Source organism: Thalassophryne amazonica, chromosome 20, assembly GCF_902500255.1.
Source record: "Thalassophryne amazonica chromosome 20, fThaAma1.1, whole genome shotgun sequence".
NCBI classification, from domain to species: domain Eukaryota; kingdom Metazoa; phylum Chordata; class Actinopteri; order Batrachoidiformes; family Batrachoididae; genus Thalassophryne; species Thalassophryne amazonica.
The window spans coordinates 50,680,937-50,699,379 of NC_047122.1; the positions used below are offsets into that span (position 1 = coordinate 50,680,937).

At 40.0% G+C, this 18,443-nt stretch overlaps 1 protein-coding gene across 1 annotated transcript in view; it reads left to right on the forward strand.

Moving 5' to 3' along the window:
• Positions 1-18,443, forward strand: part of snx13 (sorting nexin 13) — a 67,121-nt gene that overhangs the window by 44,445 nt on the left and 4,233 nt on the right. Inside the window, 11 exon segments of the mRNA XM_034160705.1 lie at positions 8,793-8,986; positions 9,120-9,224; positions 9,416-9,509; positions 9,512-9,547; positions 10,940-10,977; positions 11,143-11,212; positions 13,407-13,549; positions 13,642-13,749; positions 16,644-16,754; positions 16,912-17,073; positions 17,306-17,368. Of these exon segments, the coding sequence (XP_034016596.1) occupies positions 8,793-8,986; positions 9,120-9,224; positions 9,416-9,509; positions 9,512-9,547; positions 10,940-10,977; positions 11,143-11,212; positions 13,407-13,549; positions 13,642-13,749; positions 16,644-16,754; positions 16,912-17,073; positions 17,306-17,368 (1,124 nt within the window).

The window sequence follows — 18,443 nt, forward strand, 5'->3', positions numbered from 1 at the left end:
CTCATTTTGTAGAGGAATGGGTCAAAGAGTTGCTAGTTGGAGACAGGAGCTTTGCTTCCTACACTGACAATGACAGGAAAATGTTACACACGAGTGTACCACACAGACCCACGTGCAGGTTTTATGTCTGTAACAGTACAACACTGCACAATTATGTCTTATTTTTTTATATATATATTTTCCTGTGCCAACATCTGAGGTGTGGAACAGAGTGTTTAAGCTGTATGGATGACGTCATTGAACAGTGATTTGTCTTCTCATCTGTTGATTTATTTATGTTTTCACCGTAAAGTGAGTTTTACTATTTGTGGGGAATTTTAAGTAAGGCCTGAGCAAAAACACAAAGATGGCATATAAAAAGCCCAAACAGTGATGTCTTTTCATGGCATAAATTACTGGTGTTTTCATATTTACCCAAAGAGTTTGTATCAGTGGCAGCAGAAACAGTCAGACTCTATAACCTAGTAAGCAAAACCTTAGTGAAGTTCTTAAAACAATTGTAAAATTAATTTATGTCTGCTTTATTTTTAAAGAATGAAGTTGCTCTGTCTGTGATCGTATTTGGGCTTAAAGAACTCGTGAGGAAGAAGAGTAATTTAAAAAGTGCTCTATTAAATTTTCTGCTTTAAACAACAGACCACAGGTGGTCAGGTGATCAAATCCCTATTACTCTCATCACTTTGACCAAATTTTCTCGAGTAAGGCATTGAACCCTGGGTATGATATTAAACTGACCAGCCATAAACTTGCTCCTGACACATTTGACCATTCTTGCTATGTTTTAGTGCAGCATTCCCAATCCCAGTCCTCAGGGACCTCAAACTGCAAATTATTTTTCTCTGCCTGCTCAGTCCACAGCTGATTTACTTAGTCATGTGTATGTTGGCTCTTAATTGGCTTTGGTTTACTGAATTAGCTAATTGTCTTTTTTTCAGAGCAGAGAGAGATACAAAATGTGCAGATTAGGTGGTGAGGCCTGGTGTCGCAGACCGAACGGTCCGTCCCTAAAAATTGGTCCGCCCTGCCTGCACTGCGCATGCATCATTTCGGAGCTCAGCCGCTCGTCTAAGGACAGAGTCTCTTCACCCAAAGCAATCAAATGGATCATTATCATCAGATGACAAGGTAAAACCTCTTAAGTCATTCTAAAGTCAGTTTTAAGCAGAAAGGAGGCCGTTTTAAGGAGAAACGAGGTGATACTCTGACGCTTTGAAATGGCTGACGCACAGTGAACGCATCAGCTGCAGCTTGTGTAGCTGCGGCACTCTGATCGCTTTCCTTCGTCTTTTGTGATGAAATAATGCTGAATTCATGTGGAAATGATTGTTGTACAAAAGCTTAGATATCTGTCGCTGAGATAGATGATGACCGAAGTGCAGTTTTAAACAGAAATGAGGTGATAATCCATGAACTGCGGCTAATGACGCATGCGCAGTGAAAGCAGGGCGGACAGATTTTTAGGGGGACCGTTTGGTCGACGACACCGGGATTAGGAGCCAATGTTCTAGTGTCTTATTCTAACTTTTGGTAAGGAATTTGTGCTTTCATGACTTTGTCCTTTTTGATTATTGCATTTATTCTAAAACTGAGAAGCTTTTGTGTTCGTATTTGTTTCAGGCCAGTCTGTCCTGTCTGGGGATGGGGGGGTCTTGGAGTTGTGCTGTTCCTCGTCACCTTTGGACCCTTCGCCATATTCTACCTGGCCTTTTATATCTTCTGCTTCATGGAGGGTGAACAGAGTATATTCACTTATTGTCTATATATAGCGCCGCTCTCACTCTAATGTTTATGGCTGTTCTCACTTCTGTTTTCCAGGGGATTTGCGGTCACTCTGCTCTATGGAAAAATAAACTCAGAAAAACACCTGGAAAAGTGCGAGCAGTCTTACTTACCACCCACACAGATTGGTATAATGAAGGTAAACGTGCTTGAAAGCACAGGTTTTGACCTACACAAATGGAATTTCTGGTTTCCAGATACTGTTAGGTTCATACTGTATTTGCACTTTGACATATTTTTTAGTTGTTTTAGGTATCACATGAAATTAAATGAGCTGTCAAATAATGAGGCACACAGTTGCTCGTGAAACAGCTAAGGAGCTTGTTGTCCAGTTTTGGTAAAAATAAGAAACTGCATATCAAAAGTGTTGCATTTACAACACTGATCATCCAGTTTGATTGTAATCACCCTCACATTAAAGCTGATTGTCTGCACTATGTGCTCATATTGATTATTTACTTTCAGCTTTAATGTGTTGTGACAAACAAAAATCCACATTATGTCCACATATACTGTATAGACCTAACTGTGTAATACACAGATAAATTTACTTATTTTTGTTTTGTTTTAATTTCAAGTGGCCATTCTGTTTGTGTCTTTCAGGCATTGGATGAAATGAAGCTGGAGATAAAACCTGCAAAGATTGACAGGAGACTTACTGGCTCCAGTTTCATAGACGAGCCATTACAACAGGTATGTGAGTATTGATGGAAGATTCAAGGCATTAGTACCACGGAAACATAAATTGGAAGAATGCAGCTGCTCAGTAAAGGGACTTCATATTTAAGACACTGCATTTTGTATCTTCCCATCATTACTGACTGGCATGTTACTTTATCCTATTGAAAAGGACTTTACAACAAAACAAACCAAATCTTGGCTCAAGTCTCCTTCTGGCAAACTGTAGCTGAAATTTCTCATCGTCCTTTTAAAAGTTGTGCAGTCTCTCCAGTGACATCTGTAGAAGCCTATATAACTCCGAGTTGGCATGTGTGTCTTGGTGGCTTCCCTCACCAGTCTTATTCCAGTCTTATTCTTATTGATTGATGTAAATCAAGTCCAAGGCACATTCTGTGATGAAGCAATGTTCACATATCCGACTCCTGATTGGTCTTCATAAAAAAAAACACTTTGGTTGTAAAAGTGACAATTTAGTTGTTTATACTAAAGGGTGCTCAGATTTATGCATTCCATTATTTGGCTGTGATGTTTTTATTTAATTTATATCATGACTGAGTTATTTTAAATGTGAGGTCACAAAAACATTTAACATGCATGAAAGCCCGAAAGATATCCAAACTTTTCTGCGCCTAATGTACGTGATGTGGAAACATGGGTCATTTGTAGTCTTAGTATTTTTGCATTTACGCTAAATATATTTCATGAAATATTTTTCTTTTCCACTTTTTAATGTAATAATGGCATCATCATCCAGGTTATGCACGGTCTTTATTTTTAGTTGATGACATGAGAATGGTTGTTTTTAGCAGCAGCTGCACATCAGTGGTGTTACATTGATTCAGTTGTTGGCCTGATTTGCTCTGTTCATTGTTGGTGTATCCTCTTACAGCTGAATGATTTATTAAGTTGAGCTTTTTCTTCCTAATCATCCCGTCAGTTTTGTCTCCTGCTTGTTTGTACTTGCGGACAGATTTCCTTTTCTTACCATTTTTAAGGCTGTATGTTGCAGTGTTTGCTTAATTTCCTTTCGCCAAACAGTTCTCTTCTTTTCACCCCCTCATTTTCATCTCACTGTTTTTTTTGTTTTGTTTTGTTTTGTGCTGATTTTATTTGCTCCCTTCTTTCTTCCTCTCACTGTAGTGATCCAGTTTGCTCTGAGAGACTACAATCCAGTACTGGTACTACCACTCTGAGCGAGGATGAGTCTTTCTTATTGGAGATCCGACAAACACTTCAGAATGCACTCGTGCAGTTTTCCACACGGTACCAACACGCACCGTCACAATCTGACAGGTCACGTTGCAGCAGCAATCACTCTGTGGTTCCTGCTTAAATAATGAAAGTATTCTGCAAGGCTGCAAAGCTCTGTATGTTTACTTTTTCTGTGCGTGTGTGTGTTTGTCAAGGTCTAAGAGGTGGACTGGCAGCCTTATTTCACCACTCGCCTGGTGGATGATTTTGCCACCCATTTACGTGTCTTTCGAAAAGCCCAGGATCGCCTCGGTGACAGAGAGACAAGCAAAGTACGCTTTCATACAAAGACATGTATACAAGGACATGTTCTCTTAAAACAAGCTGTTTCATTGATTGATTGATTCATTTATTATTGCAATTGGTGCTAATGAGAATGACGGATAACTGTTGTCTGACCAGGAGACATAACAGAAGAGCTGGTGGAGTCTTTCTTTGAGGCCGAGGTGGACATTGAAAAGAGAATTTGTAGAGATGTTGTCTGTACTTCGCATAAAGATGAAGAAGGTACATGTAATTTCACGCGAAGAATTATTTCCACTAATTTGTTTCTGTTGGAAACTCAGTGTGAAACCTCAACACGTGTGTGTTGTGTGTGTGTGTGTGTGTGTGTGTGTGTGGTGTGTGTGTGTGTGTGTGTGTGTGTGTGTGTGGTGTGTGTGTGTGTGTGTTAGGCTTCCTTCGAGATTGTGTGAGTGCTTTTGTATTTGTTACTACCTCCTGGAGATGTCCACAACAAGAACATGAGATACTTCTTAAGGGTGAGCACAACCAATCACACTTTGAGTGTATGTTGAATCCTCATGTGATTTAATTGGTCACCACAGTCTCGTTTGAGGGCAGGCCCTAAAGGGGTAAAATATGACGCATATGATGCAATTTTTCTACATCTGGGGACAGCCCTCGTATGTCCCCAGCAGAGACGTGGCACTTTCTCCGAGTTTTTGTGCAAATTACACAGCAAACAAAGTAAAAATACAAAGAAAAAGTGAGGGATGCAGTGGAACTTGGACATGTGTTGCAGTTTGTTTATGACCCAGAGCTCAAAGGTGTTGAGGTGGTGGTGCAGGCGAGAGAACGCAGCTACTCTGCTTAGCTATGTAGGCTAACATTTACCGACACGACCGCTCCCATTTGGCTCGTCTTCCCTTCTCCAGTGGGACCAAAAAAAAAAAACCAGCACTTTTTGCGACTGCTTCGGTGATGGCAGCCGAAAACAAACAGTACACAATCTTTCCGTTAGAAGTGATGCTGTTTGTGGGGAGAGACTAATCCCCAGGGTGGACTGTGGGAGTGTCGGCACAAACTGTTCCGAAGTTGGGAGTTCAGCGGAAACCATTTTAAACCTGCACGTCTTCAGCTGGCGCATCTGCTAGGTGGCAGCATGTATGCTTTTAAGGTTTACTGAGCTTGGCCGATTGTGTTTGTGCTGAAATTCCCACACGCCCCCCCGGGGATTAGTCTCTCCCATGTTCGTGCCGTCAAATCCCACGATATCACGCAGGCGTTCAAACGAGACTGCACTGCCCTGTGTGCTGAGACACCCAGTTGACGCTCATTCATAGGAGAAATTGAGTGTGTTGTTAATTCACTGTTTAATCACCAGCCACACCTAGAGTGTTGTTTTCAACAACAGGACCGGCTGTGCTACACTAATAACTGACACTACATTTGTTGTTGCAGTTCTTGTATATGTAACTGGAATGCACTATGACATTTTTAGGAGGTACTTGCACGCGGCGTGCTGTTTCCTTTGATCAATCAGCTGAGCGACCCAGATTACATCAACCAGTTTGTCATCTGGATGGTGAGATCCGGCAGAATCTGAATATTTGAAAGCTTAAAATTGGGCCGAAACATTGTTTGGCGCCTGTATGCGTTGGGTATCAACTGTTTTTTGCACGTTTGTGCATAGCTACGTGATTCCAGCTGCAATTATGAAGCCTTCATGAACATCTTGAAGCTGACGGACAAACCTTCAGAGCTGGAAGCTGTGAAGGACAAAGTGCTGGAGGAGCTGCAGTACCTCCGCTCATTGGACACTGCTGGAGATGGTGGGTGCCCACATTTCCTCAATTGTATGCAGAAGGGACGGGCTATCGTGATATGGTGAGACAGTCGCCTGCGGGTTTCCATTCCAAACACGGTGGCCAACTGATTTCACTAACTCATGGTCCAAGAAAAAGAAAAGCAGTATGTCATTGTTACCTCTTGCATGCAAACACACACAGTGTGGAAGTAGTGAGCTTAAAGGCTTCATTCTTAGTTTTACGTATGTCTAAACTTAAACTCCATGCCTTACTCACCTCCTGACATGTTTTTGTTTCTAGACATCAATGTGATTAAGAACCAGATTAACAGTCTTCTGTTTGTGAAGAAGGTGTGTGAGACAAGGATCCAGAGACTACACTCTGGCAAGGTAATAAAATGCCAGCTGTGGCTTATAGTTTACTAGTCCAAATACAACACGATATTCATGAAATGGTGTTTTGATTGTTGCCGGGTCATGTTTGCCAGCGTGATGATCAGGTCCTGTCTCTACAACTATCCGGTGTATTTGCTCGAAGTCAAGTTGCAAATTTTTTGTCCTTTGGACTCCAGCAGATGGGCTGTTTAATCATTCCTGCAGTGTCTCGTGCACTTGACTTATCCTGGTCTCTGTGTTATGTAGGAGGTGGATGCCTTGAAGCTGGCAGCTAACTTTGGCAAGCTGTGTGTTATTCCACTGGAACACATCCTTGTGCACAACATAGCCCTGCAGTTCTTCATGGGTAATGCTCATCATGCAACCTCACTTCCCCTACAGATCTTTGTCTTTGACATTTCTTCCAATCACATTCATAATCGTATCGTTATTTGAGTACCGTGATTTCCAGACTATAGAGCGCACCAGAATATAAGCTGCACCCACCAATTTTAAAAAGAAAAAAGAAATTGGGCATAAATAGGGCACACTTGTCTATAAGCCGCAGGTTTCCATATTGCAACATGAGGTATTTACACAGAAAGACATTAGATTTTTAACTTACGTACTGTAAATGTTTTGTTTTCTGACGAGCACGTCATCCAGCGCGCTCACGGTGTTGCGTGGAGTCTCTGCTCCACACGGAGAACTGAGTAATTTTAACTTTTTTTTTTTCTTTTTCATTGTGGATCATGAGATAATTCCATCGCGTACAGCCAGGATCGCCTGGTGTCTATGGTAAATGAGATGTGAATGAGGCGCTGTGACTTTTTCAACAAAGACAGAGACCGGGGGGGGGCTGTAGGGCAAAGTGCCAGAGGGACTTTTCTTCAGCAACAGCAAGGAATTAAAATATTTTCAGACGTTGTTTTCTTCAGGACGTGTTGATGAATCCACTAAAACTAACAGCTATAACTTTATATTTATTGTGTGTGTGAATTTACGCCACATGAGGACCGCAGCTTTCAGCCAATTAATGGACAGCATCAATTGATGTATTTTGACTTGTGAGAAAGCCTATAAAAATCCATAAATTAGCCACATCATTGTTTAAGCCGCAGTGTTCAAAGCGTGTGAAAAAGTAGCAGCTTATAGTGCGGAAATTACAGAACTTATTTTCACAATTATACGACCTTGTCAGAGTTTTTAAAAGGCCACCCTGCAATGGTGTGTTTTGTAGGTTTCTCTGAACTAATTGTCGGCACATTAAAAGCCACATTACATCACATCTGCTGTGGGAGAATAGGCAGCCCACCTTTATGAGGACATCTGTACTATTTGAAGTAGTATTTTACTTTCAACCAACTGACTGAAGTAATGCGACACCCCAGTTTGCAGGCGGTAAAACTCAAAACATAATTCATGGAGTTAGGATGAAGTATTGTGGTGAAGTGATCTGTGTCAAGAAAGGGTCATGGTTACTTTAGTAATGAATCAAATATGTTCTTCAACATTGCAAGATGGACTTATTATCTCCATTTTGTAATTTTATTTACTTCTATAAGCCTCACTTTTACAAGATTCTATTTAATTGAAGAAATATGTCAACAAAATGGATCATTTTTCAGTTGTTTAAGAAACAGAAATCCAAGGAACTCATAGTATACAGACTCTTAACAGTGAAGAATGGTACAGCCCATTGATTGTGACAGGAATCAAGATGATCTGAAGTGTAGAAATCTCCAGAAAATGTTAATAGATAATAGTTTTACATGCTAATGGGGGGAGAGAGATCACATTACTACGACTAAGGCATGCTTCTTGGAACGCTTTTAAATTGGGCTGTGACTGACTGCTATTTTTCTATTAGTTGACGATCATACAGATTTGTCGATTAAATAATTAATTTTCCTCAAACGGTGGTTTCAGTAAATGAGTTTTGCCAAAGTGCATCATGACTTCTCAGTCTGCATCTGAATGTTTATTATATATGTTATTTATACATTATTAAACTTATTTATATAAATTTATAATAGATTACACTGTTTTAAAGCTGTACTTTACCTTAATCAATCAACCAATCAAACTTTATTACAGACACTATTGGTCCATATAAAAATTATAATATATATATATATATATATATATATATATATATATATATATATATATATATATATAAAATTCTGATGTCCGCTAGTTTCAGAGGTGCTGTGGGAAGACTGCCCTGATAATGGTGACCAGCTGTTGAAACATTTAGATTTAATATTAATACATGTGAATAGACCATACTTATTGTGCTGTTCCTAGTGGTCGATTATCCAGAATTGTGTCTGTATGTTTCCTCGTCAAGTGTTCGTTCTGCTGTGGTTTACTGACAAAAGCTTACAGTGTACAAACCACCTTTTTGTTTTGAGCCAATCTGAAATCATCCCATATTTTTGATGCCTTTGTTTTTTTTGGGAACTTTTACCACCAACCTCTTTTGCAATCGAGTCTGACTCTGCTGCAGCCACCGCCATTATTTATTTATTTTTAAATTGGAGCTAAGCCGGCCAATGACCGAAGCCAGAAACGATTCACATCATTCACGGAGGCACATTGTCATGCAGCAGTCGAGTTCAGTGATAACATTTATTTGAATTGAAGGATCTTTGTTGTGTGTCTGTGGATCCAGACTTCATGCAGGTAGCGGGGGCTCAGGCGGAGCTGTTCTTCTGGCTCACTGTGGAGGGCTACAGGGTGACGGCACAGCAGCAACTAGAGGCAATGGAGTGCTGGCAGAAAGACAGCAAGAAGCAGCCCAGCACCACCAAGGGGCTGCTGAAAGCCGCTGCACTTGGGGTGTATGAACAGTATCTCTCTGAAAAGGTAGGCAGGCTATTTACATGGGCTTTCTTAAATCAGGTATTTTTTAGATTAAAATCAGCGTTTAAAGACCTTTTTTTCTTGTAACTACATGGATAGAGATGGAAAATAAGAAATGACATTCTTGTGTCATCAGGCATCCCCTAGAGTGCAGGTGGACGAAATGTCATTGATGAAATTAGGGGAGAAGCTGCAGAAAGACGATCCCACACCAGAAATATTTGATGAAATCCAAAGAAAGGTACTAACTCTTTTAACAGTTTAGATGTATCAAGGGATTTTTTTTCCCAGCATGTCAGTACTTGGAGGAAGGTTATTTAATGTATTTGCATCTGTTTTAGTGTGTTTAAATATTTAGACTTTGTCAATTTTTTTTTTTTTTTTTTTGTCGTAGAACTGTTAAAAAACTGTTTCACTCCTGCTTTACTTCAGGTGTACGACATGATGCTGCGTGATGAACGTTACTACCCGAGCTTCAAGCAGAGTCCTCTGTATGTACGCATGCTAGCAGAATTGGACATGCTAAAGAGCCCAGCTACAGAGGATCAGATGATGGAGATGGAGGTGTGTGTGTTTGCACTCAAATCAGCTGAGCTCCTTTTTGTTCAAATAAAGTGAACACCTTTACACCAACACAATACCAGGGGTACAGTAGTATGCATGTCTGGGCACTGTGGAGGTTTCCAGTTATTCTTTTAACCACTGTCTAATCACATCAGTTACGTTTTCTTTAAGGGCCTGTTGTGATGGTGACAGCCTAAAGCACATAGTGTAAGTGCATTTGGTTTGTGTCCAACTCCAGCTTATTTACACGTCATAATCTGAGCATAAAGTTTGGCGTAGGGGCACAGAGCTTTGTCTTTAGTCTCTTAATTATGGTCGTGTTTTGGGCACAACATGAATAAAACCATTTGTCATGGTTCTAAGAGCGGGACGCACTTCAATCTTGCGCATCACTATTCAGATTCAGATATTGGACTCAATAGGTGACAGAAGCGAGGAAAACGCATCTGCACCAGAGTGTCGAAGCACCCAGCAAATAATGTGTGAGATGAGCATCCGTCACAGCTCCCTGAGGTGGAGCACTTGAGCACCTTGTTTCTCCTCCATTTCCCACCAGACACAGGACCCCCCCCCCCCCCCCCCCCCCCCACGCTTGGACATCCTGTGTCCCAGCACCATCTTTGCTCTTATCGCTGCACCTGTGAACCTCGGGAGGAAGAGAATTAGCGTGAAAATACTGCACTTTTTTTTTCTTTTTTTTCTATTGCTTTTATGCTTTTCGGTTTTAAGTTTTGTTTGTTTTCAGTTCAGTTTTTAGTTTTAGTGATATGAGGAATCTGGGCGCTAATGTGCATCTATGTGTACAACCAAACGGTGCGTGTATCGTGAACAATTTCAGTTCAGTTTAATCAACTTATAAAGCGCCAAATTACAACAAAAGCCATCTCAAGACGCCTCACATTTAACAGTTCAATATCAAATTTAAAATAAATAAATAAAAATTAAAAAATTCAAATACATAATTAAAAACAGATAAAAATAAAAAACTATTCATAGGAAAGAGAATAAAAATAGGTTTTAAGTCTTGACTTAAAAGTGTCCACGGACTCCAACTGCCTCACGGCGCAGGAACTCACCTGTTGATTGAATATCTCAAAAGTGTGATGTATAATTGGCAGGAAATCTCTCCGCTTAGGTTTAGATCAGGTTTGTGTTGGCTGATGCCGTATTCCCTTTCGCCTCATTTTAAGACTCAGCACACCCATGACCACACAGATGAGCATAAGTACGCTTGCTGTTTAAACAATGTGGTTGCTGGACCCAATAATGACAACGGCTTCAGTTGAAAACGAGTAATGATTTGTGCCAGATGTAAAATGTAAATCTGTTGACCCCGTCTTGTAAAATGTGCACAACCATTAAATTTGTAACTGTCTGCACGTCACTCCACAGAATCCTTCAATGGCTCTCCGACAGGAAGCATAAACCTAGTAAGTCATTTTTAGATTCTGATTAAACGTGCTGATGTGGAGACACATCTGGCGGAGAGCCGAGCGTCATTATTTTTATTATCTACAATGAATTTGATGTTTTGTATATTATTACTGTTGGCACATTGTGAAATTAAACAAAAACGGTTTTTTTCCCCCCACCAGTCTTTGGACGACTTGTCCAACTCCTGCCATGATGAATCTATGCACCTACATGCCTTCATTTCTGACACAGGTACGTACACACACACACACACACACACACACACACACACACACACAGCATGATGTCCACTCTTTTCTCTTGAAGGCTTGTCAGATGAAAGATGCACAAGTTCAACATGTTTTTCTGTGCTTTTAACTTATTCATTTTGCTTAGCTGTGAATTACATATAGTATAATTGGGTTGGTACTTTGCAATACCTAAGGATTTTTCAGCAGAGGAAATGATTTGCCATGTTTTCCGGAGTGTAAGTCACACCTTTTTTCCCCTGTATTATCAGCTCTTTAATTTGGGATTTTGGGACATTGTTGCAGTGTACTTTTTATTAGTGACATTTATTATTTTATTATTAGAGACTGATGCTTTGATTCCTAAGAAATCCCTACATACAGTACATTCAGAAAGTATTCACAGCACTTCACTTTTTCCACATTTTGTTATGTTACAGCTTTATTCCAAAATGGAGTAACTTAATTTTTTTCCTCAAAATTCCACTCACAACACCCCATAATGATAACATGAAAGGTTTTTTTTATTATTATTATTTTTTTTTATTATTATTTATTTATTGACTTTGCTCAATACATTGCTAATGCACCTTTGGCAGCAATTACAGCTTCAATTCCTCTTGAATATGATGCCACACGCTTGGTGCACCTTTGGGCAGTTTTACCCATTCCTCTTTGCAGCATCTCTCAAGCTCCATCAGGTTGGATGGAGAGCATCTGTGCACAGCCATTCTTCCCCAGATTTGTGCCTTGAGACTATCCTGTCTCAGAGGGCTACAGACAAGTGTACCTTTCCAAATCATGTCCAATCAACTAAATTTACCCCAGGTGGACTCCAGTTCAGTACTTAACACTTCCCATAATCCCCCCTACGCTTCCCGGAATGCACCGCAGTGCCAGCAGAGTTCCGGCGTCTCAGAGTATGTAAACAGTGGCTAGCGAGGATGTGGATGGCATTGATCCAGCGAGTTCACGGGTGATTATGATGATGACACACTCTTCCAAGTTGAGAGGGTTATCTGGAGGAGGTGTTGCACCTGTGATGGACTTCTGCTGTGCTGTCTTGTCCATACTTCATGAGGTTTGTTTACATTGTGCCCTGAACCAAAACTCTGCTGAAACTGACCTCTGGCGCGAGTCATGAACTGCGAGATGGTGCGAGATTAACAACTGCAAAACAGCGAATTAAGCTGTAAAAACATCTCAAGGATAAGCAGTGGAAACTATATGTGCCTGAGCTCAATTTTGAGCTTCATGGCAAAGGCTGTGAATAACTATGTACATGTGATTTCTTAGTTTTTTTGTTTTTTTTTTAATAAATCTGCAAAAATCTAAAAAAAAAAAACAAACAAAAAAAAAACAACTTTTTTCACATTGTTCTTATGGGGTATTGTGTGTAGAATTTTGAGGGAAAAAAACTAATTTCATCCATTTTGAAAGTGAAGCGCTGTGAATACTTTCTGGATACACTGTAAACAGTCATTAATATTATTGTTATTAATATTTAAGTCAGACTGGGGAATGTGTTGCAGGACCTCTCAAACTAGTAAAAAAAAAAAAAAAAAAAAAGGCAACTTGTACTCCGGAAATTACAGTGTGTGTGTGGTTTATGCCTTTTGTAAAAACATGCAAGAATTCTATGAGTTTGAGGTTTTTATAAAGATGTCAGACATGCTCAACCCTACCCAGCTCGGTAGACTTGAGTTTCGTTTGTTTTGACTTGCTCGTGATGTGAGAACATTGGGATCATTCATACGAGGATTTGTGACTTTCTGCCTTGAGTTCATGTTGTACAGTGTCATACACCAGTCTATTCCTCCATTCTTGTTTTTGTTTTTCTCTGAACTTTTCTCCTCAATGCACCATTCATCTGCATGTGCCTGCTGTTGTTTTGCTGTTATTTTCTCCTTCATTCCATCACCTTTACTGTTTTTCTGTTCTTCCTTTTCCTGTTCCTTTCTTTCCTCCCTCACCTTTCCTGCCATTGTCACATTTTCCACCTTTTCTTCGCGCTTGTCCCTTTGCTTTATATTCTTCCTTTGCTCGCTCTTTCCTGGTGACACGTCCCACCTGTACATGCTTTTCTTTTTTTTCCTCCTTTCCTGCCATCCGTCCTATCTTTCCTTCCATTCCTCTTTCGGTTGTATTGTTGGGCGGGGTAGCTGATGCTTGTCTTCCCGGCTTGTGGGGTGCTTCAGGGGTTTGCAATGACCACGGTAAAACCTACGCGCTGTACGCCATCACTGTGGTCAGGCGTAACCCAGATGGTAGCGAGGATGTCTGGAAGACCTACCGTCGCTACTCCGACTTCCACGACTTCCACATGAGGATCACTGAACAGGTTTGTGGAAACATTCTCTTATTGTGTGTGTGCGTGCAGGCGTGCACCTATAACAAATATGAGAAACTGCCTTTAACGCCTCTGTGCACTAGTTTGAGAACCTGACGTCAATCCTCAAGCTGCCTGGGAAGAAAACCTTCAACAATATGGACAGAGAATTCCTGGAGAAAAGGAAAAAAGACCTCAATGCTTACCTCCAGGTAACCTCCAGGTGCTCTCTGATATTTGGGTGATTCTTAGACTACGGGCACTTATTATGTCCTTTGATCATATTGTATGAAAAACAGAAAAAAGGGGACATTTCACACTTAGTTATCTTTACAATGAAAGTGTGTTAAGAAATTTGTTCTAGTAGTCTATGATGACTTTCACCTTTTTTCAGCATCATTATATGCAAATATTGCTGTTTTGTGCTTGTCCCACACCCAGACTTTTGATCTTCAATGATAAAAATGAATGGTAAAGAAACATTTTTTCTACTGTTTTAAAATATCTCTGAATAAAATATCAGTAAAATAATCAAAACATAATTGGGGTATTCAGTGTCATACAACTGTTGTGATTTTTTTAAACAAAATGTAGTTGTCCCACACTATTGCCGTAATTTCCACCACAACACTGTAATGTCCCTTTAAACAGTTTGTATGAAAGATTGTTTGGGTAGTTTCTATGGAGATAAATAGTGACATCAGAGCACATGTATATAGCGCCAAATCACAACAAACAGTTGCCCCAAGACGCTTTATATTGTAAGGCAATGGTATGGTGGAAATTACATTTACAAGGCCAATAGTGCCCGTAGTTAAAGAATCACCCATTTGTGAATATTATTGTGTCTCACATTTTTATGTCCCACCTCGTGTGAACGGGACGTTACTACTTCTTGCTTGTGTGGACAAATGGTAGTGAACAGAATAACATATGATAGACGCTTGATACTTACAACATTGGTACCCCCTCAGAGTTGGGACTTTATATTCATAATGAATGTATATTATGGAGACACACAGGATGTTGTATACAAATTTGCATAACTAATGGCATGACTATGCTAATTGTAATGCTGACTTGCATACACCTTTTAACTGCTTTTGCTTCAGAATACTTAACGACAGAGATCTTATCATCCGAATGTGTTTATATTGGTTAAAAAATAATTTTTACATGTTTTTAACAGCCATAACTTGAGAGTGAATGATGAGACTTGATAGTGTTGACACAAATGTTTTCTGTTTGTGTGTGATTTATGCATATGTCTATATTTATAGTCACTGCTTTTTTCCCTTAAATGAACCTAAAACTTTTGCACAACATTCTTATAAAAATAGAAATATGATGGCATATAGTACATACTGTGCAAAAGTTTTATGCACCCACAAAATATGCATTTTATAGGGGAAACATGGTCACACATTTTACTTATTTTTAAATACTGAATGTGAGATTTTAACTGTTTTCATTGTTATACAACCCCTGGCAGTAATTATGGAATCACTGGCCTCGGAGGATGTTCATTCAGTTGTTTAATTTTGTAGAAAAAAAGCAGATCACAGACATGACACAAAACTAAAGCCATTTCAAATGGCAACTTTCTTGCTTTAAGAAACACTAAGAAATCAAGAAAAAAAATAGTGGCAGTCAGTAACGGTTACTTTTTTAGACCAAGCAGAGGGGAAAAAAATATGGACTCACTCAATTCTGAGGAATATATTATGGAATCACCCTGTAAATTTTCATCCCCAAAACTAACACCTGCATCAAATCAGATCTGCAGTCAGCTGTGTCTAAACTCTGGACCAAATACAAACAACATGGGAAGGTTGTTAAAGGCAAACATGCTGGTAGACCAAGGAAGACATCAAAGCGTCAAGACAGAAAACTTAAAGCAATATGTCTCAAAAATCGAAAATGCACAACAAAACAAATGAGGAACGAATGGGAGGAAACTGGAGTCAACGTCTGTGACCGAACTGTAAGAAACCGCCTAAAGGAAATGAGATTTACATACAGAAAAGCTAAACGAAAGCCATCATTAACACCTAAACAGAAAAAAACAAGGTTACAATGGGCTAAGGAAAAGCAATCGTGGACTGTGGATGACTGGATGAAAGTCATATTCAGTGATGAATCTCGAATCTGCATTGGGCAAGGTGATGATGCTGGAACGTTTGTTTGGTGCCATTCCAATGAGATTTATAATGACTGCCTGAAGAGAACATGTAAATTTCCACAGTCATTGATGATATGGGGCTGCATGTCAGGTAAAGGCACTGGGGAGATGGCTGTCATTACATCATCAATAAATGCACAAGTTTACGTTGATATTTTGGACACTTTTCTTATCCCATCAATTCAAAGGATGTTTGGGGATGATGAAATCATTTTTCAAGATGATAATGCATCTTGCCATAGAGCAAAAACTGTGAAAACATTCCTTGCAAAAAGACACATAGGGTCAATGTCATGGCCTGCAAATAGTCCGGATCTTAATCCAATTGAAAATCTTTGGTGGAAGTTGAAGAAAATGTTCCATGACAAGGCTCCAACCTGCAAAGCTGATCTGGCAACAGCAATCAGAGAAAGTTGGAGCCAGATTGATGAAGAGTACTGTTTGTCACTCATTAAGTCCATGCCTCAGAGACTGCAAGCTGTTATAAAAGCCAGAGGTGGTGCAACAAAATACTAGTGATGTGTTGGAGCGTTCTTTTGTTTTTCATGATTCCATAATTTTTTCCTCAGAATTGAGTGATTCCATATTTTTTTTCCCTCTGCTTGGTCTAAAACAGTAACCGTTACTGACTGCCACAAATTTTTTTTCCTGATTTCTTAGTGTTTCTTAAAGCCAGAAAGTTGCCATTTGAAATGACTTTAGTTTTGTGTCATGTCTGTGATCTGCTTCTTTTTTTTTTCTACAAAATTAAACAACTGAATGAACATCCTCCAAGGCCAGTGATTCCATAATTTTTGCCAGGGGTTGTATAAATGTATGTAAAACACTCTTGCAGTCTGCAAGTCCTGGTGAGACATTTGGCGGTTGAAGTGCTGCTACATCATTTTGTAGAGTGAATAAAGTGTGTGTGTGCGTGTGTTCTAGTTGCTGCTGAACCCAGAGATGGTAAAGGCCTGCCCAACTCTGATTCCCTACGTCTATGACTTCCTAGAAAACAAGGCCTACAACAAGGGCAAGGGAGAGTTTGCACGCAAGGTCAGATATTTTTCTGCATTTTGATTTCCATATATTGACTATAATCTTTTAGTTAATTAAGCAGTATCCTCAAGTTGCATCAACACTTGTCAGTAAAAGTCTAGAGAGCCTGAGGATTGGAACTGCTTTTATAATCATTTTTTCATTCCCCTATCAGATAGACACATTTGTAAATCCCCTGCGGAGCTCCATGAGGAACGTGTCTAATGCAGTTAAGGCTCTTCCAGACAGTCTGGCTGAAGGCATGACCAAAGTGTCTGATAACATGGGGCGCATGTCAGAAAGACTAGGCCAGGACATCAAACAGTCCATATTCAAGGTAGTGACACCTCACACTGGGACTGTCTGCATGCAAAATAAGAATAATTAGTTTGGTTTTTATTTACAAGTGTGTGTCAACATTAACCTCATAGTGCCTGTTATATTTGTGGTAAAACACCTAAGCATGAAATATGTGTGCGACGTGAAGCATCATCATCCACAGTCCTTGAATGTTCTCGCTGTTCTGACATGTTACTTCATCCAAACTCGAGTGTTCTGCGATTTCACAGGTGCCTCCACTCCTCCCCAAATCTGACCCTGAACACTGTCGTGTCTCCGCACAACTTGATGATGTGAGTCTGCAGGCAGGTTGGGGTTACAGTGAGGAAAATAAGTATTTGATCTACTGTCAATTTTGCAGGTTTTCCCACCTCCAAAGAATGCAGAGGTCTGTAATTTTTATCGTAGTTACACTTCAACTGAGACAGAATAAAAAATAAAAAAAAATCAGAAAATCACATTGTATGATTTTTAAATTAATTTGCATTTTATTGCATGAAATAAGTATTTGATCCAGTAGAAAAACAGACCTTAATAATTGGTACAGAAACCTTTGTTTGCATTTCCAGAGGTCAGATGTTTCCTGTGGTTCTTGACCAAGTTTTCACACACTGCAGCAGGGATTTTGGTCCACTCCTCCATACAGATTTTCTCCAGATCTTTCAGGTTTGGAGTTTCAGCTCCCTCCAAAGATTTTCTATTGAGTTCAGGTCTGGAGACTAGCCAGGCCACTCCAGGACCTTGAAATGCTTCTTATGGAGCCCCTCCTTAGTTGCCCTGGCTGTATGTTTTGGGTCATTTTCATGCTGGAAGACTCAGCTACGACCCATCTTCAATGCTCTTACTGAGGGAAGGAGGTTATTTGCCAAAATCTCACAATACATGACTCCATCCATCCTCCCTTCAATACAGTGCAGTCGTCCTGTCTCCTTTTGCAGAAAAGCACCCCCAAAAATGATGTTTCCACCCCCATGCTTCACAGCTGGGATGGTTTTCTTGGGGTTGTTATCCTTCAAACATGGCAAGTGGAGCTGATACCAAAAAACTCTATTTTGGTCTCATTTGACTACATAACCTTCTCCCATGCCTCCTCTGGATCATCCAGATGGTCACTGGTGAACTTCAATCAGGTCTGGACATGTGCTGGTGTGAGCAGGGGAACCTTGCTGCCCTGCAAGATTTTAAACCATGACGGCGTTATGTGTTACTAATGTAATCTTTGTGACTGTGGTCCCAGCTCTCTTCAGGTCATTGACCAGGTCCTCCCATGTAGTTCTGGGCTTTCTCAGAATCATCCTTACCCCACAAGGTGAGATCTTTCATGGAGCCCCAGACTGAGGAAGATTGACAGTCATCTTGTGTTTCTTC